General features: G+C 40.9%; 1 protein-coding gene across 1 annotated transcript in view; it reads right to left on the reverse strand.

Moving 5' to 3' along the window:
- ENPEP (glutamyl aminopeptidase) overlaps positions 1 to 13486 on the reverse strand; it is a 39811-nt gene extending 26325 nt beyond the window's left edge. The window contains exons 1-4 of the mRNA XM_074147751.1: positions 12834 to 13486; positions 7766 to 7907; positions 4689 to 4820; positions 399 to 519 (exon numbers count right to left, since the gene is read on the reverse strand). Coding sequence (XP_074003852.1) covers positions 399 to 519; positions 4689 to 4820; positions 7766 to 7907; positions 12834 to 13486 — 1048 coding nt within the window. The remainder of the gene's footprint in view (positions 1 to 398; positions 520 to 4688; positions 4821 to 7765; positions 7908 to 12833) is intronic.
- Positions 13487 to 14297: the final 811 nt, after the last annotated feature.

Raw genomic sequence — 14297 nt, forward strand, 5'->3', positions numbered from 1 at the left:
AATAGTGTGACATACTCTCTGGCAGCTTACATCTCCACTTATCTCACTGCTGACTTTTGTCCCGACGGTCCCGTGGAAGTGGTACATATTTTTCTCAAACTTCTTCTGGCTCTATTTTAGCTCACTTTAAAATAACCGTATCACAACCAGTGGTTCAGTTCAGCAAACTGAACTGCGAGAACTAGTAACTAAACTGTTACTTAGATCAGCCCTCCCATCATGAAATTTAAGAACATCTTGAACTACATGGGCACAGTTTTAAAATATCCTGAAATAATATTAGCAGTTAGCAACCAAATGCTTTCATGCTGTTTTACACCAAAGCACAGAGACCTGTAGAAGAAACGTAACCATGACAGTGAATTAACAAAATTAACAATATAAGTATTAATAATCACCTAGTTTTGGAAGAGAATAGGTCAAATTAAAGTACTCTTCAAAGAAGTCGAATACAATTTTTGTTACATTTGCTGCATATTCTGCCGTGTGTAGTTGCAGTGGCTGGGCATAAACTCTCAGCTGTAAAATACAGAGAGACAATTAGAGCAGTCTTCAGTTAAAAGAAATGAGAAGGTGGCAAGCATTGAAAAGTTGTTTGACATTCTATATGTATACTATAACACTGCAGGTTTTCTCTGAGCGACTGGCCTGAACACTGAATTCTGTTCCCCAACACATTTATACAACAAAGTTTTTCAAATGTCGTACATAAGACAACATAATCAGTGCACGCTTTCCACAATATGCCTAATTTATAAAAACAACAAGACTCATGTCCAGAAGCTCACAGTGGCCAAGCTTGGAGCAGGGCCTGGGTGCATACCAGCACCTCTTTCCCCAAGGTCTTGTTTGCTCAGGAAGGAACCCCGGGCAAGTGCAATCAAAGGGAATCCACTTGTTCTGAACAATTCATTGATCTGGACTGATCCCATCAGACCAATCTTTAGGAGCACTTCTGTCCTGAAATGTGTCTGAAGCCCATAACACCTTCTTTTCTTCAATTTCTTCCTACCTTTCTTACCTACCATCATCATAATTTCCTCTTGTCCTTGAATATCTCAGACCCCTTGAGGACAGTGAGTTTACCAGTTCTGTAACTCTTCCCAGGCATGCTGGCCCATGCAGATTGAGTGGCTGTTTGTCCAGGACCTCAGGCCACACAGCCACCCAGTCACAGATACGGTGCCTGCCGGGCTGTTGCACCCCTGGAAATCCCAGACAAAAATCAGCTCGCTCTCTTCCTACCAGTTAGGTCCAGGAAAACTGGCATGGGTGGTAGCCCTCTGTGCGATGACTGACCATTTCTGTGCTCCGCTTGCATATCTGAGCATGCTTTTTTTTCCTGAATGCAAAAATGGTGTCTTGAGTGCTGACCTTTCCACCCCTGATGCTTGGTGCCTGGGACTGTGTTGGCTGTTACTGTCAAGCAGTAGAAAACCTCAAGCCCTGGAGGACTAGAGTCCTTATGCCACCCATAACCATGGTGAGGATACCTACAGCTTGAAAAAGCCTTTTGGGATGTTATCTCCACATCAGGAAGACAAAGCTTGACTTCAGAATTTATGGAGTCTTTTGGAGGTCTTTCCCTCAATCTCTTAGTCCCAAAGCTCACACAGATCTCTGCTCCAGAGCAGAGCCGTAGCACTGGAGTGTCCACTGGCTGGAGCTGTAGGCATCTTTGTATGGACTGAAGTTTCTGGCTTTAGGAAAACCAATCCATATAGTTTTGCAGGCTCTGTATCTCTTATGAATGGGCCACATTCTTCTGGCTGTGTTGGTGTGGCTTGTTTACTGCTCAATGCTGTCTTACAGCCAGGATTTTAGGGTCCAAACTGAGCAAAGGAGCCAGCCTACTTTAGAAGCCTTCTTGGAGTCTGACAACATATTGATTTCAATACCATGAAATTACACTTCCTCCAACGAGAGGGGAGGATGGGAAAGTGGTCAGAAATAAAGCTGGAATGAAAAAACAAAACCAAAAAAAGCTTATGAAACTCAATTGGGAATCCATTCCAGCCAGGGGATTTCCCTCAGGGTCAGTTTGCAATTACAATCTGCAATTTCCACTTCAGTAAGCTCTTTACCCAATTTAGCAGTCTTTGGTCCCCTAGCTGATCCATATTAATGGTTTCCAAAACCTTTAGCATGCACTAGAACTGACTTTGGGTTTCATTTGTATAATCTCCTCTATGATTTTCCAAACCAGACATTTGGTACCTGACAGGTAATCAGCTCAGGAGCATTGTTTCCAGCTGTAGGCACATTTCCCACTCTTGATTCCGTTAATGTCTTTAATGTCTTTGTTAGGGCAAAGGGTTTCAGAGGGACCGGCAGAGTTTTTAAATAATTTACCGTGTCATGTGAGCTGTATGCTGTTGCTGTTGTTTATGAAAGCAATATGTGGATCACATGGATACTTTCTATTGGATGAGGGATTTATTACTAGCAATTTATACAGCAAACTATGGAATGTTCTTTTCAGCAGTCAATGAACCTAAATACCTCATTACTCAGGTGGGCTTCAAAGTTTTTGGAAAGGAACCGTTTGGTTAGGAGAAGAACTTTCTAAATATCTGATTAAAATCTCCAAAGATAGCCTGGTTTTCCTGGGGAAAAGGTAATTTTTAGTGATGGAGTTTATGTGGCTCCCTTAATTAAAAACAATCTTACACATATACTTTATATTGGTAAAACTATGTCCGTGCTAAGAGAAAGGAAACGGTTATGATCTTAACCTCACTTAAAAACCAAGTTTTCTAGTGCAGGCAAGTCCTCAGACATTGTTTAGCAAATAGCATTGATTAAAATGTGTAGTAACCGAGGCCTGAGTTAGAGGATGTTTCTTCAGGCAACCTCTGTGCTGACATGAATACCCCTGCTTCTACAAACGCACACTTTAATTACCACATTTCAGTGAACACTCCCTTCTATTTACAAAAGCTACAATCAGTCAGGAACATTGTGGATTTGACTGTTTTGCTAAGGGGGAAAAACCCAAATATTGTCCTCAGAGCCATATTCTGGAGTGTGGCATGGACAAGCAGAGCGTGCTAACTTTTGCATCTAGAAAACAAAGCGTTTTACATACATTTTCAGCATTTCTTTTTTTTTCCTACTGCACTATGTTCTACAAAAGCTGCAGAAATTCTGATTCTTCAAATAACTAAACTCTAGAGAACATCTATCGAGGCCAAATAACCCAAGTCCCGTCCTTGATTGTGAATGGAGCAGCCGCGCTGAAGAGCATCTGGTTAACAGAATCGTGTGGTTGAGTGGCCTAAATCATTCTCCTGTTTTGCAAATTACTCAGCCAAACAGCAGGGATCTAAGAATATTGCATGGCTATCTCAAACCAGGCTCCATTTGCTTGGCTAAGTGTAATTTAGCCTTGGTTATTCGTCAAGAAGTGTAAGTGTACAGCATGATGCTGGCAAGGGCGTAGAGGAGGGAGGCCTCAGCGCAGCACTATGCCAGGAAGTGTTGGCTAAAAACTGGATCAGCACTTTGGAGATTTATACAAGGCAGATTTTAACATCAGTGAACAGCCTTAAGTAGGGAAGGATTTGCTGAGCTTTTTCGGGTAGAGAAACTCAGGAGGAGCTTACTTGCTACGGGAATGGAGGTCTGGTTGGGGCTTTGCTCTAGATTCCCTGTCCATTGGTGTCACGGCCTCCAGAAGAGGAGGAGAGCGGTGCCAGCTCAGCTGAACTGCAAGACCACGTGTTACACCCCTAAGAAGAAAGGAAGGGGAAGCAGCAAGAGCGTGTAGCCCTGGGATTGTCCCCTGTCTCAGATGAAAGAAGCATGTAAACCAAAAAATAACAGTGCGTTGAGCATCAAACAGGTTTCAGCTAAATGAGGAGCTTATGTTGAGGGGAAAATAATTTTTAGGCTTTCAGGTTATGATTCAACGTAATGTCTTGTGATCTCCTTATGCCTGATCAGCTGCACCTTCAGGAGATTTGAATCTAAGCGAGAACTGGATTGGACTGCCTGTTGCAGCTAAAAAAAGGAACAATTTTAATTTTATGGATTTAGGCTCAAACATACTCACTTCAGTAGGGCACCCACCAAATATTCAGCTGTTTAAGCAGGCACTATCACTTCTATACTTATTTGTCAAGAACTTACACACTAGGCAGTTGCCTTTAGTCACTGTTGTAAAATAAAGAATATTAGAGCAAATGCGTAATGGCATATAGCACTGTAGTCCTGTGTCTCCATGACTATAAATAGGAAAGCATCAAGCACACAGATTCATACCTTTTAACCCACGGAAAGCTATAAAGTATCTGTATCCATGGCCTGTACACCTCTTGTACCCCTGGACTTGTACGTTCCTTCAGATTCTGGGCTTCAAGATAGGGATGAGGTTGGAGAAACTGTGTGCCTCACCTGTGTGCATGTATGGGAGGTATTGACTGGGATCTCACCAAGATGGGAGACAGGGAAGAACTGCAAAGCATTGTATGTAAAGGTCAGAGGGGCCACTGTGAACACCTAAAATAACACTTGATAAAATAGGCTGCATAAAATAGGCTATAAGAAAGGAAAAAATACGTTCTTGTTTGTATTATAAAAGAGGTGTTTAGATGTTTCTTTTTCTTTTCCTTTTTTTTTTTTTCTCTTAAATACAAATCACATTGCATCTGTCATCCGAACCATGTTCAGGCTGCAACAGGACTTACAGGTTTTCCACTAGCAGATATTCTCTCTACCCACTGAAACTGGTGCACCGCAAAGCATACCAAGTAAGTGCTCATGGGAACTGACTTCATAAAAGTTGTCCGATTCCAGCCATTGCCCAGCTGTACAGTTTGCTGCAGGAATAGAAAAATAATTAATTTGGGTTTTGGAATTGCAAACACATGCAGAAGACGGTACAATATTTCTATGAAAGCTGCAACTACATAGGAATGATAAATCACCTCTCCAGCTTCAGCTCTCCTGGCATCCCATTGCTGATGGCATGAGAACAGACAAAATGTTTTTCCTGCAATACTGCAATACATGAAACAGGACTTTGTTTTTCTACACTATGTAAGTTTACCTGGTTCTAATTTTGCATCAAGGATTTGAAATTATTCACATGCACAGGAATTTTGCCAACAGGAGTTTTCCAGTGTATGCTAGTGTGTTTTGTTCTTGAAATAGTTGCATGTAATAACATTGCTTTGGACAGATCAGAGAAAAGACTGGATTCTCTCCTCTCTTAAATACACGCATCATGTAGGAGTCAGGGATTGCAGAGATGCTACTTATGATAAAGCCCAGTCTAATTAATCTATCCTGAACTCATTCAGATACAAATTAGCACTGCTAATTGGTGGGATGTTTAAATGTACATAAGGTTTAGTGCTGATCATAGTTTTTGTTTTGTAAATCTATTAAAAATGATTCCTGATATTCCCAAATGTCCTTAACTCTCAACTGAACTGTATGACCAAACCTGCAACCTGTTGTATGTGATTCATCCTCTATATATTTATTTCTGCTATTCATTATCTGCTATTGCCTGTCTAATATTTTTTTTGCTTCTGACTGGATGACTAACTTAAATAAGACAAAAGCAAACAGCATATAAAAGACATTAACCTTCTAGAGATACAATACTTCATGAGATTTGTTTGTTATAAATACAATATAAATAAAGCACAGATAGTGAAAGTTACAGGTGGTACGATCCCATGAGCAAAAAACCCTTTTCATAGATATATTCACAAACAGAGGTATTTCACAGAGGTATTTGCATTCTACTTTTCCATTATTTGACTCATTTGGACTCTATTTTGATATATTTTGTTCTTTCAACAAAGTCAGAACTTCGTGAAAAAAGAGTAAAAAAATATAATTCACTCCAGTGAAAAATGCAAATGAAATGTACAAGTTTCTGATTTTGCTGAGCTGATTTTGCCGTATTGATTGTAAAGCTCCACACCACCAAAACTACTACAGGACGTGTAACACACAACGTGCCTTGCATTTAGAAATAATTACATTTCCGTTTGTTGAAAAGATTTCCCAAAGATCTTTCACTACTAAAAACAGAGCTCCTGACCTTGTGAGGACACCAGATGACAAAGGGCTGTTATCATCTGTTAGGCAAACCTGAGTATGAACTCAGCATATTCTACATTTCTGTGCCTTTACTTGCATTTTAGCAAATTAATTAACAAGCGGTAGCTAGCCCTTTGAAAACTTATTTTTGTATGTCAGTAATACAGGCAAAGTCCATGTGTAAAAGTGTAAAGTAAATCTCAAAACCCACTAAATCTTGATAACATCTAGTCTCATACCCTCACCTTCCATGCTGGTACCCTCACTTAATCTGAGGTCTGTGAGTAAGGATGCAGCAAACACTCTCCTTTCATGTGTTGTTTGTTAAAGTGCCTGGTGCTCCTTTAGGTACCATAGAAATATTTTTAATAACAATAGGTCAGAGCTTTAAATTTGCTAAGATTCTGGGAGGCAGCTGTATCAGATTGGTAGTAGTTCTCTCAGCTGCATTGCTAGGGAATAGTTAAGGTTTGGAGAACTCTAAATAAATGGGACTCTTTGTCAGGAAGTGTAGTGGCAGGACAAGGGGTAATGGTTTTAAATTGGAAGAGGGGAGATTTAGATTAGATATTAGGAAGAAATTCTTTCCTGTGAGGGTGGTGAGGCACTGGAACAGGTTGCCCAGGCAAGTTGTGGATGTCCCATCCCTGGAAGTGTTTAAGGCCAAGCTGGATGGGGCTTTGATCAACGTGCTCTACTGGAGGTGTCCCTGCCCATGGCAGGGGGGTTGGAACTCGATGATCTTTAAGGTCCCTTCCAACTCTAACCATTCTGTGATTCTATGATTCTAAAGCAGTACACAGTAAAGCAGACCTTTGTTTTCTGGGCGGGGGAGTGACTGGGAAGATGCAAATGTCAACAGCCTGGAGGCTGGAAGCTCTTTTTAATTTTTTCTATTTTTTTTTATTTTTTAAACTTGGCACTTTATCTCCCGCTTCAGAACATATTCATTAGAAATTACACATTGCACTACACATTCAGTTAAATTACTCATTAGAAATTCTCTCGCAGCTGAAAGCCATTCAGTCTTCTTCCAGAGGGCCCAGAGGTAGATAATAGATGCCATTGAATTTCATACAGAACTTGGAATTTGACCCACTGGGTCCAGAAATAGATTATTTAGGAAATTACAGTCATAGTAGACTGACAAGTGTCTACACCCATGAGGTGACAGATGGGATTTCAGATCCTGTATTATTAAAAAAAGTAATCCTAGACTTTCTTGCTAGCAGGATCCTTTGCCATTAGATTGTGATCAGCAGATACTTGCTTTGGAGCTTTATGTAGTTTCAGTGATTATTTTAGACTTCCCATCTGGGAAGCAGCTGTCTTCCAGAGTATTCCTTCTCAGAGTCCACCTGGTTTGACTGAAGAACATGCCATTACCTATTTATAGCTAGTAGGGGATGCTCATCTAGAATATCTGAATAGAGAACCAGCCTAGTTAAAGACAGAAGAGGCGTTTCATTTCTGCTTTGGATTTGGCCCTGTATTGCCGTGTTGCGTGCTGCTAGACCACTGGAAGTCCTAACCAACCAACCAGTCCTGTTTTATGGAATATTTATTAACACACATAAATTAACACATTAAATTTACAGTGTCTGGGTGATAGAGTCCGTGAATGTGCAAGGACCTTGCAATCCGTGCTACCTTTCCAGTGGCTTTACAGATCCATTCCACTTAGGCGGCAGACTTGGGAAATACATACCTGTACGGGCATGTTTGAAAGCGCTTGGTACGTGTCTTGATGGATGATAGATATGTTGTAAGTTGCCTTTTTGTTGGGCTCGTCAAAGCAAGGAAATGATTTCCGCGCGTCTGTTGGCTCGTGATCAGTAGCTGCAATGCTCCTTAAACAAACAACACATTGACAAGCCTTCATTATATACCTTTTAAATCTTATCTGCAACTTCTAAGCATAACGTTTTAGCAATTTCACAAACGAAAGTCAACCACAAATATTTGTGTGTACTTGTCCATTCATAAAAGTAGGTGACATCAGAAATGCACAAGCTGACATTGTATAGGCATGCGTAACATGTATAATAGTCTGTCAGTAACATCCTCTGGGTTTCAGGGCAAAGGCTAAAGCCAATTGCTTGTCATCAAATATTTTTAGGAGTCAGGCAATGAAATACAATGAATACAATGAAATACCCTCATGGATGGTAAAAATTTAGCTCACCTTCCCTATGAGCTTTCTGATTGATTTTTGTGCTCAAAATAAACTACTGATGGTATTATCTGAAAGGAAATTAAGGTCCTGGTATAGGGATGTTTAATTAAGTCACTCCCTGTGCTGTTTACCCACTGGAGCACGTCTTGGAATTGGAGTCTTTAACATCTCCTGAGAAGACACCTTGGAATTGTGTAAGTGTCCCTAAAATCTCACTCTGCTTGTGTGTTTCTTTTTCTGCAGTTACCAAGTACAGTTTTCTGCTGCTGCTGTTGTGCTTTCCTGACTCCATTAATGAAACTGCTGGTGAAAGATAGAAAGTCCAGGTAAACATCCTAGTACATAACTGATGCTATGCTAGCTGTGTTGGGGGGTCTAGAAAGTCATCTCAGTTATGCAAAAACAACTGGAGGAGCTAGACGATAGGGGTCACGTAAAAAAATAAGGTGAAGGTTATGAATGTTCGTATCATGTGCTTGCCTCTCACAGTAACATCAGGCTCCCCTATTAATGAACCATCCAATGGCAGAGCATATTCTCCAGTGATTGATGGTGAAAGGGATCACAGATGCTTCTTCAATTAATCTGGAATGTTGGGCATTTTCTGACGGCACTTCTACAGCTGCTCCAACTATATTAAGGTAGTTTTTCTTTCCAAAAAGTAATTAAAAGTGTACATCATAAATTACAGATCTGCAGCAATCCTACAAGCTCAGTTGACAACCAATTTTTCAATGTCTCTGTTGCCCTTGGCATTGCCCTGTGACGGTTAAATACTAAGCTGGTCATTAGGAACTTGTAGCAGCAAGGGTCATTTTCAAGCCTGATGAAGGTAATATGTCTGCGTTCTTATCATTCATGTTCATTGGAATAGTAACTCAAAAGTTCATGGGCAGAAAGCATAATGAACATTCACCTTAATATAACTTCAGACTCAATAGAGTTTCTTTTGCTTGGTAAATTGTTTGGTGTCACTCTCTACTTTTTGTAGGATTTGAAAGCTATTTCACAATTAAATTAACTTCAAGTCCCCAGGGCAGTGCTTCACAGCTATTACTTAAAAAATTGGCTACATATGACACATTTATATCTTGTTCCTACAGACTGATAACACTGTGATATCTCTGTTGATTTATAAGGCGATAATCCTTATATCCTCATATATTTGTGGAGGCAAACAGACATCAGCAGTGGAAAATCTTAGCTATGGTGTAGATGATGAGAACTCCCGGCTAGGGCATGCATAGAAATGGCACTAGAAACATGAAATGTTGTAATTTCCTTTTAATTTCCTTTCAAACTGCATAAAGTAGTTTTTAGATAAGATTTTCTTCAGACCTTTAAATGTGAACTAGAGTTGTAAATATCATAGTAATAAGTGAAGATCTGGCTGAGACTGCATCCAGTTGTTCCCAAAATGAAACAGTGCTGCATTTAGAACCGTGATGAATTTCCTTTTCTTTTTTTCCCAGACCGTAGGGGGTTAGTGCAAAAACCCCTCCCATTGAGCTAATTAAAGAATTTTTCTCCTAGTCTTTCCCTAAATTCAGATTCATTGCTTTGTTTGAGAACATTTTCTTCTTGAGGAAGAAATGCAGGAGTGCTACTTATGTACTTCTGTACACTAAAGAATATTTTGCCTTTCCATAATCAATAAAATCCTAAATGCAAGTCTCCCTGTTAGAGATGTGTCCAGCTGACTAGCTTTTATAAACCTCTTGTTCTACTTTTACTGAGGACAGAGAGAATTTCTATAAAATGGAAGTCATACCTTGCCACTAATAGTAATGCAAAATCAAAAACAGCTGCTGGGACATGTTTATATTATCTGTAATATTAAGGAGAAAATAAAAGGGTGTTTTAGCACATTCCTTAAAGGAACCCATTGTACCAGGCAAGGCACTCTTGTGCACCTTTCTCTAATATTTGAAAATAACACAATTGTAATGTATTTAAGCTTACTGCATCATGCAAAGTAGGGAAGGACTGTTATTCCCATCTCATCATTGGGGAAATGAAATGCGTGGAGGAATAGCTTTACCAAAGGATTTCGGTGTTCACAGCTGGATTTAGGCACCCATGGGAGGATCTAGGCAGGTCTATGTCTAAAATCTGCATTCTCAAAGTTTCTGCTTTCCTGATCCCTACTCGCATACTCACATCAATTTAAATAACTGTGTCCCCAAGATATCTCAAGATCCGCTTCTAGACATGTCCAAAACCACCTTTTTTCCTGACAGGGATTGTGTGATCTGTCTGAACAGCATTCACAAATGAGGTGTTCTTCCACTACCGAGGATCCCAGACTCACAGGCATGTTCAGCACATGTCTACCTGGTTTCCACAAAATATGGTGGGAGATGTGAATCTAAGCAACAGCCGTGCCTGGACTTGTGCCCCATTGGTAAACAAAAGGCATTATAGCAAACCTTTGCCCTCACAAATAGACAACTGGGGAGCAGCTCAGCCCTCGGAGCTGACTTTCCAGTGGTATTAATTCTCTCAAGAGGTCCTGCTGCTTCTAACGCTGCCCAGAAGGGATGGGGGAGCAGGTTAATTACACGTTGGCTCTCGTTTTCACCTCAGCCCCCTTCTCTCTAACATCTGATATTAACAGACTCACCTGATTTTTGCTATTACCTGATTTATATTTACTTAAAACATGATGAAAAGGAACTATTTGGATTTAAATCGACCAAGGGTGATGTCTTCCTCAGGCAAAGGCGAAATACAAAAGGTAATTCTGGTCAGCATTGTTTTTGAGTAGAGAGCCAGGGGAAAATGCAGTTTTAATAAGTAATAAAACCCTTCTCTCACCATTCTTCCTCACCCCATCCTATCACCTACCGCATAGCACCAGCTTGGCTGGTGGATGCAGCACCACTTGGCTGGTGGTTGCTTTTGTTTCAAAGCTGTACTTATCACTATCACGGACATTGCCTCTTCCACCCTCATAAACAGTCTGCCCAAACTTAACTACATGAAAAGCATTTCAGAAATCACCATTCACTCATTCTTATTAAAGCCCTTCTCAAGCCTAATAAACAAACTCACACGCTCAAGTTCCTTTCTGTATTGAGTGCTTTCAGACTGCTGGCTAGGATCATCCTTGCAATTGTAACTTCCAGCAACCAAATCAAGAAGTAGGGACCCTCTTGCACTGAGCTCACATTTTATGCTTTCTTTAGCTTATGAAGTTGTTGTTTCCTCCTGACATCAGATGCTTGGTCCTTGTCTTCCTACACTGTTGGGATCTGAGGGATGGGCGCTCGCCTATCCTGCTCTTTGACACAGAAGATCTGTGTTCTGGTCCTCCTCTTCTGGTGTTGAGACATGACTGGGCCAATTGATTTAATATCTAGGTATCTTTCACCAATGAGATGGAAGTAACACACCTCAACTCAGAAAGATGCTAAGATGTTACTCTTTAAAACTGCTGTGGGGATGTTAGATGCTCAAAGTATGAAATAAAAGCACCTTCTGAGTCAGAGCAATACTGAGGTGGTAGATGGAGAAAAACAAGAGGGAAAGAGCTGGAGTTTGAGCTGTTCTCTACGTAGCTTCTTCCCAGATCAGATAACTATGTTTAAGTATGAAAAATCAAAGCTTGCTTTTCCCTCTGCCTCTTGGATCTGCTGCTGCTGGTGCCTGTAACTGCTGCTACTCCTGGCATTATCTGTCAGTGACTGAATGGAGCTGATGTGAGACTCACTCATAACACCATTGTCCCAGGAGGGCAAACAAGGGCCCTGAAAACACATCATTGTTTGTCTCCGTGTTCCTGCTACAGGACCTTGGAAAAGTCTAGCCAAGTTTATCTTCTAGCCACAAAGGCTAGAATGAGTTACTTCGGAAACATAAATATCGGAAAATGGATGAGTGTTTATATGTTAACTGTGAAGAAATGTCTCTGAGCAGTGGGCAATGGCTTTTTCAAGCTTCCACCTTGAAGTAGTGCAAACCTGGGAAGTGGAATGAGTTAACTGAACTGTCAGAGGCTTTGTAATCTTTCAATTACTATTGATATATTAAAAAGGAAGAGCTGGAGCACAAAAAAAACAAGTTAAAGATAACCTTCATCATCAGGACTTTCCTACCCATCATTTAAAACAGCTGTACAAGGGACAGGAAAGTTCTGGTTTGGTTACAACATCAAGGAGGCACTATGTTAGGAAAACTGCCACAAGAACATTTCACACCAAATCTGTTACCTTGGGGAGGGCTAGGAGAGAGTGTTGAGAGCTGTATTCTATTTATTGTACTACAGAGATAAAAACAGGCCTCAATCCCTCCAGCTCTCTGAGGGAGCCATTCATAAAACTCAAGGGTAACCTGGGACCAGTAGAGTTTGAAAAAGTTTTTCAGAATAATAATAACAACAAACCCTTCATCTCTCCAGCCCCCATTCACTTGTCAACAGCAAAAGGGTTTTGAATACAACATCTTCCTTAGGGGAATGAGAAAATTAAAGAACAGCCCAGAAATATCAGCAAGTTGGTGAGAGACCAGACTCTGAAACAAATAGAGCATGGAATAGAGCATGCCTGAGCAAGTAGAAATAGAGAAGAAAGTTTAATAAATAAAAGAGAAACCGCTTTACTTGATCACTCCTTTTTCAGTGTAGGTGGTCCTATAAAATCCAACCAGGGAACCATTCAGCCAGCCTTCAAACTTCAGGGTGAGTATATAGGGATCACTTTCATCAGTGACAGAGAGCTCTGCTTCTGCCTTCATCACTATGTACTCTTGCGGCTCGTACTCAAAACAGTCGTTCAGAGCAATCTGCTGTCCTGAGGATTTCTGGAGTGTGGGCATTTCTGTAATCTTGGTCTCTCGCAGGTGGAGCCACAGGTAGCTGGTAGATTTTTCCAAAGCAATAGAAATACTGACTGACCCACTGTAAGTGTCTTTCTCCATTTCAGGCTTCATTTCCAGATCGTAGTGGAGAGGCTTGACATAAGTGGGTAGCCTGAAATTTCTCCATTCTCCAGTCTCATCATTTTTAGGAGGACAAGGACTCAAATCCACTGGGGGAGGAGGGTTTGTTGGCTGACCTGTTGGCCGATCTGTTGGTTGATCTGTTGTTACTCCTGAAGTGGGGGGATCCTCTGGCTGACATTTAGGTCTGCTCAATCCCACGCCAAGCCCCACGGCAAGACCTACAACGACCACAACGCCACAGATGACAGCCACATGCTTTGTCTTCATGCAGTACCTCTTGGACTTCTCATCCTCAAAATCCATGCCCTCCATCTCTGCTCCTGGGTCTGTTCTCAGAGCAAAACATTAACCGTAAAAAAACTTATTAGTCACTTCCACACTTGCATTCAGTGAACTCAGCAGACTTGGTTTGTATTTTAATTGTGCAGCTATAGCTGTTCTCTGTCTGTCTCCCCCACTTTGCTTTCCACGAGGCACTCAATTAATTAAAGACAACATGCACTTGGAGGAAATGTGAATGATCAAAAGGAGTGCAGCTGGGCTGGGAGACAGAGGGAACCGACACAGAAGAACATTGTTCCTGCCGTGCTCCCCTTATAAACGGCACAACCCCACCCCCAGTCCCTCCTGCTCTGGCCTGAGTTAAATATAAAACAGTGCTATGTTAATCAGCAGTTAGGAGATGATCAGATGCCAAAGCTATGTCAGCAGCTTTCAGAAAGAATTTACAGAGGTGTAACTGCTCCAAACCCTCAACCTTTGCCACTACCTCTTCCTTTTTTTCCCCCTGCTGTATCTTGTTTGAGTTTTTGAGGTTTGGCTTTTTTTTTTTTTTTCCTTTTTCCTCTTACTAGCAAAGATTTCCTTGAACTTCCACCCTATAGTTTGTGAAATGACATCTCCAAAGTCTCAAAAATCCAGCAAAAATCACATACATCTTTCAAGGCCTTTTCAACTGTTTCCCCTCTTTTCTAGGCTCATTTACTTTTCCTGAGTAATTCGAGGCGGTCACAGGCAGAAGAATGCACAGTGGAAAAATAAATTTTGATCACTGGCTTCAAACTTTAAAACATGTCTAATTCCTCTCCCTCTCTCATTGGGCCAATTTTCCAGGAGATTGCTC

This window comes from Numenius arquata, chromosome 5, assembly GCF_964106895.1.
Source record: "Numenius arquata chromosome 5, bNumArq3.hap1.1, whole genome shotgun sequence".
In the NCBI taxonomy this organism is placed as follows: Eukaryota; Metazoa; Chordata; class Aves; order Charadriiformes; family Scolopacidae; genus Numenius; species Numenius arquata.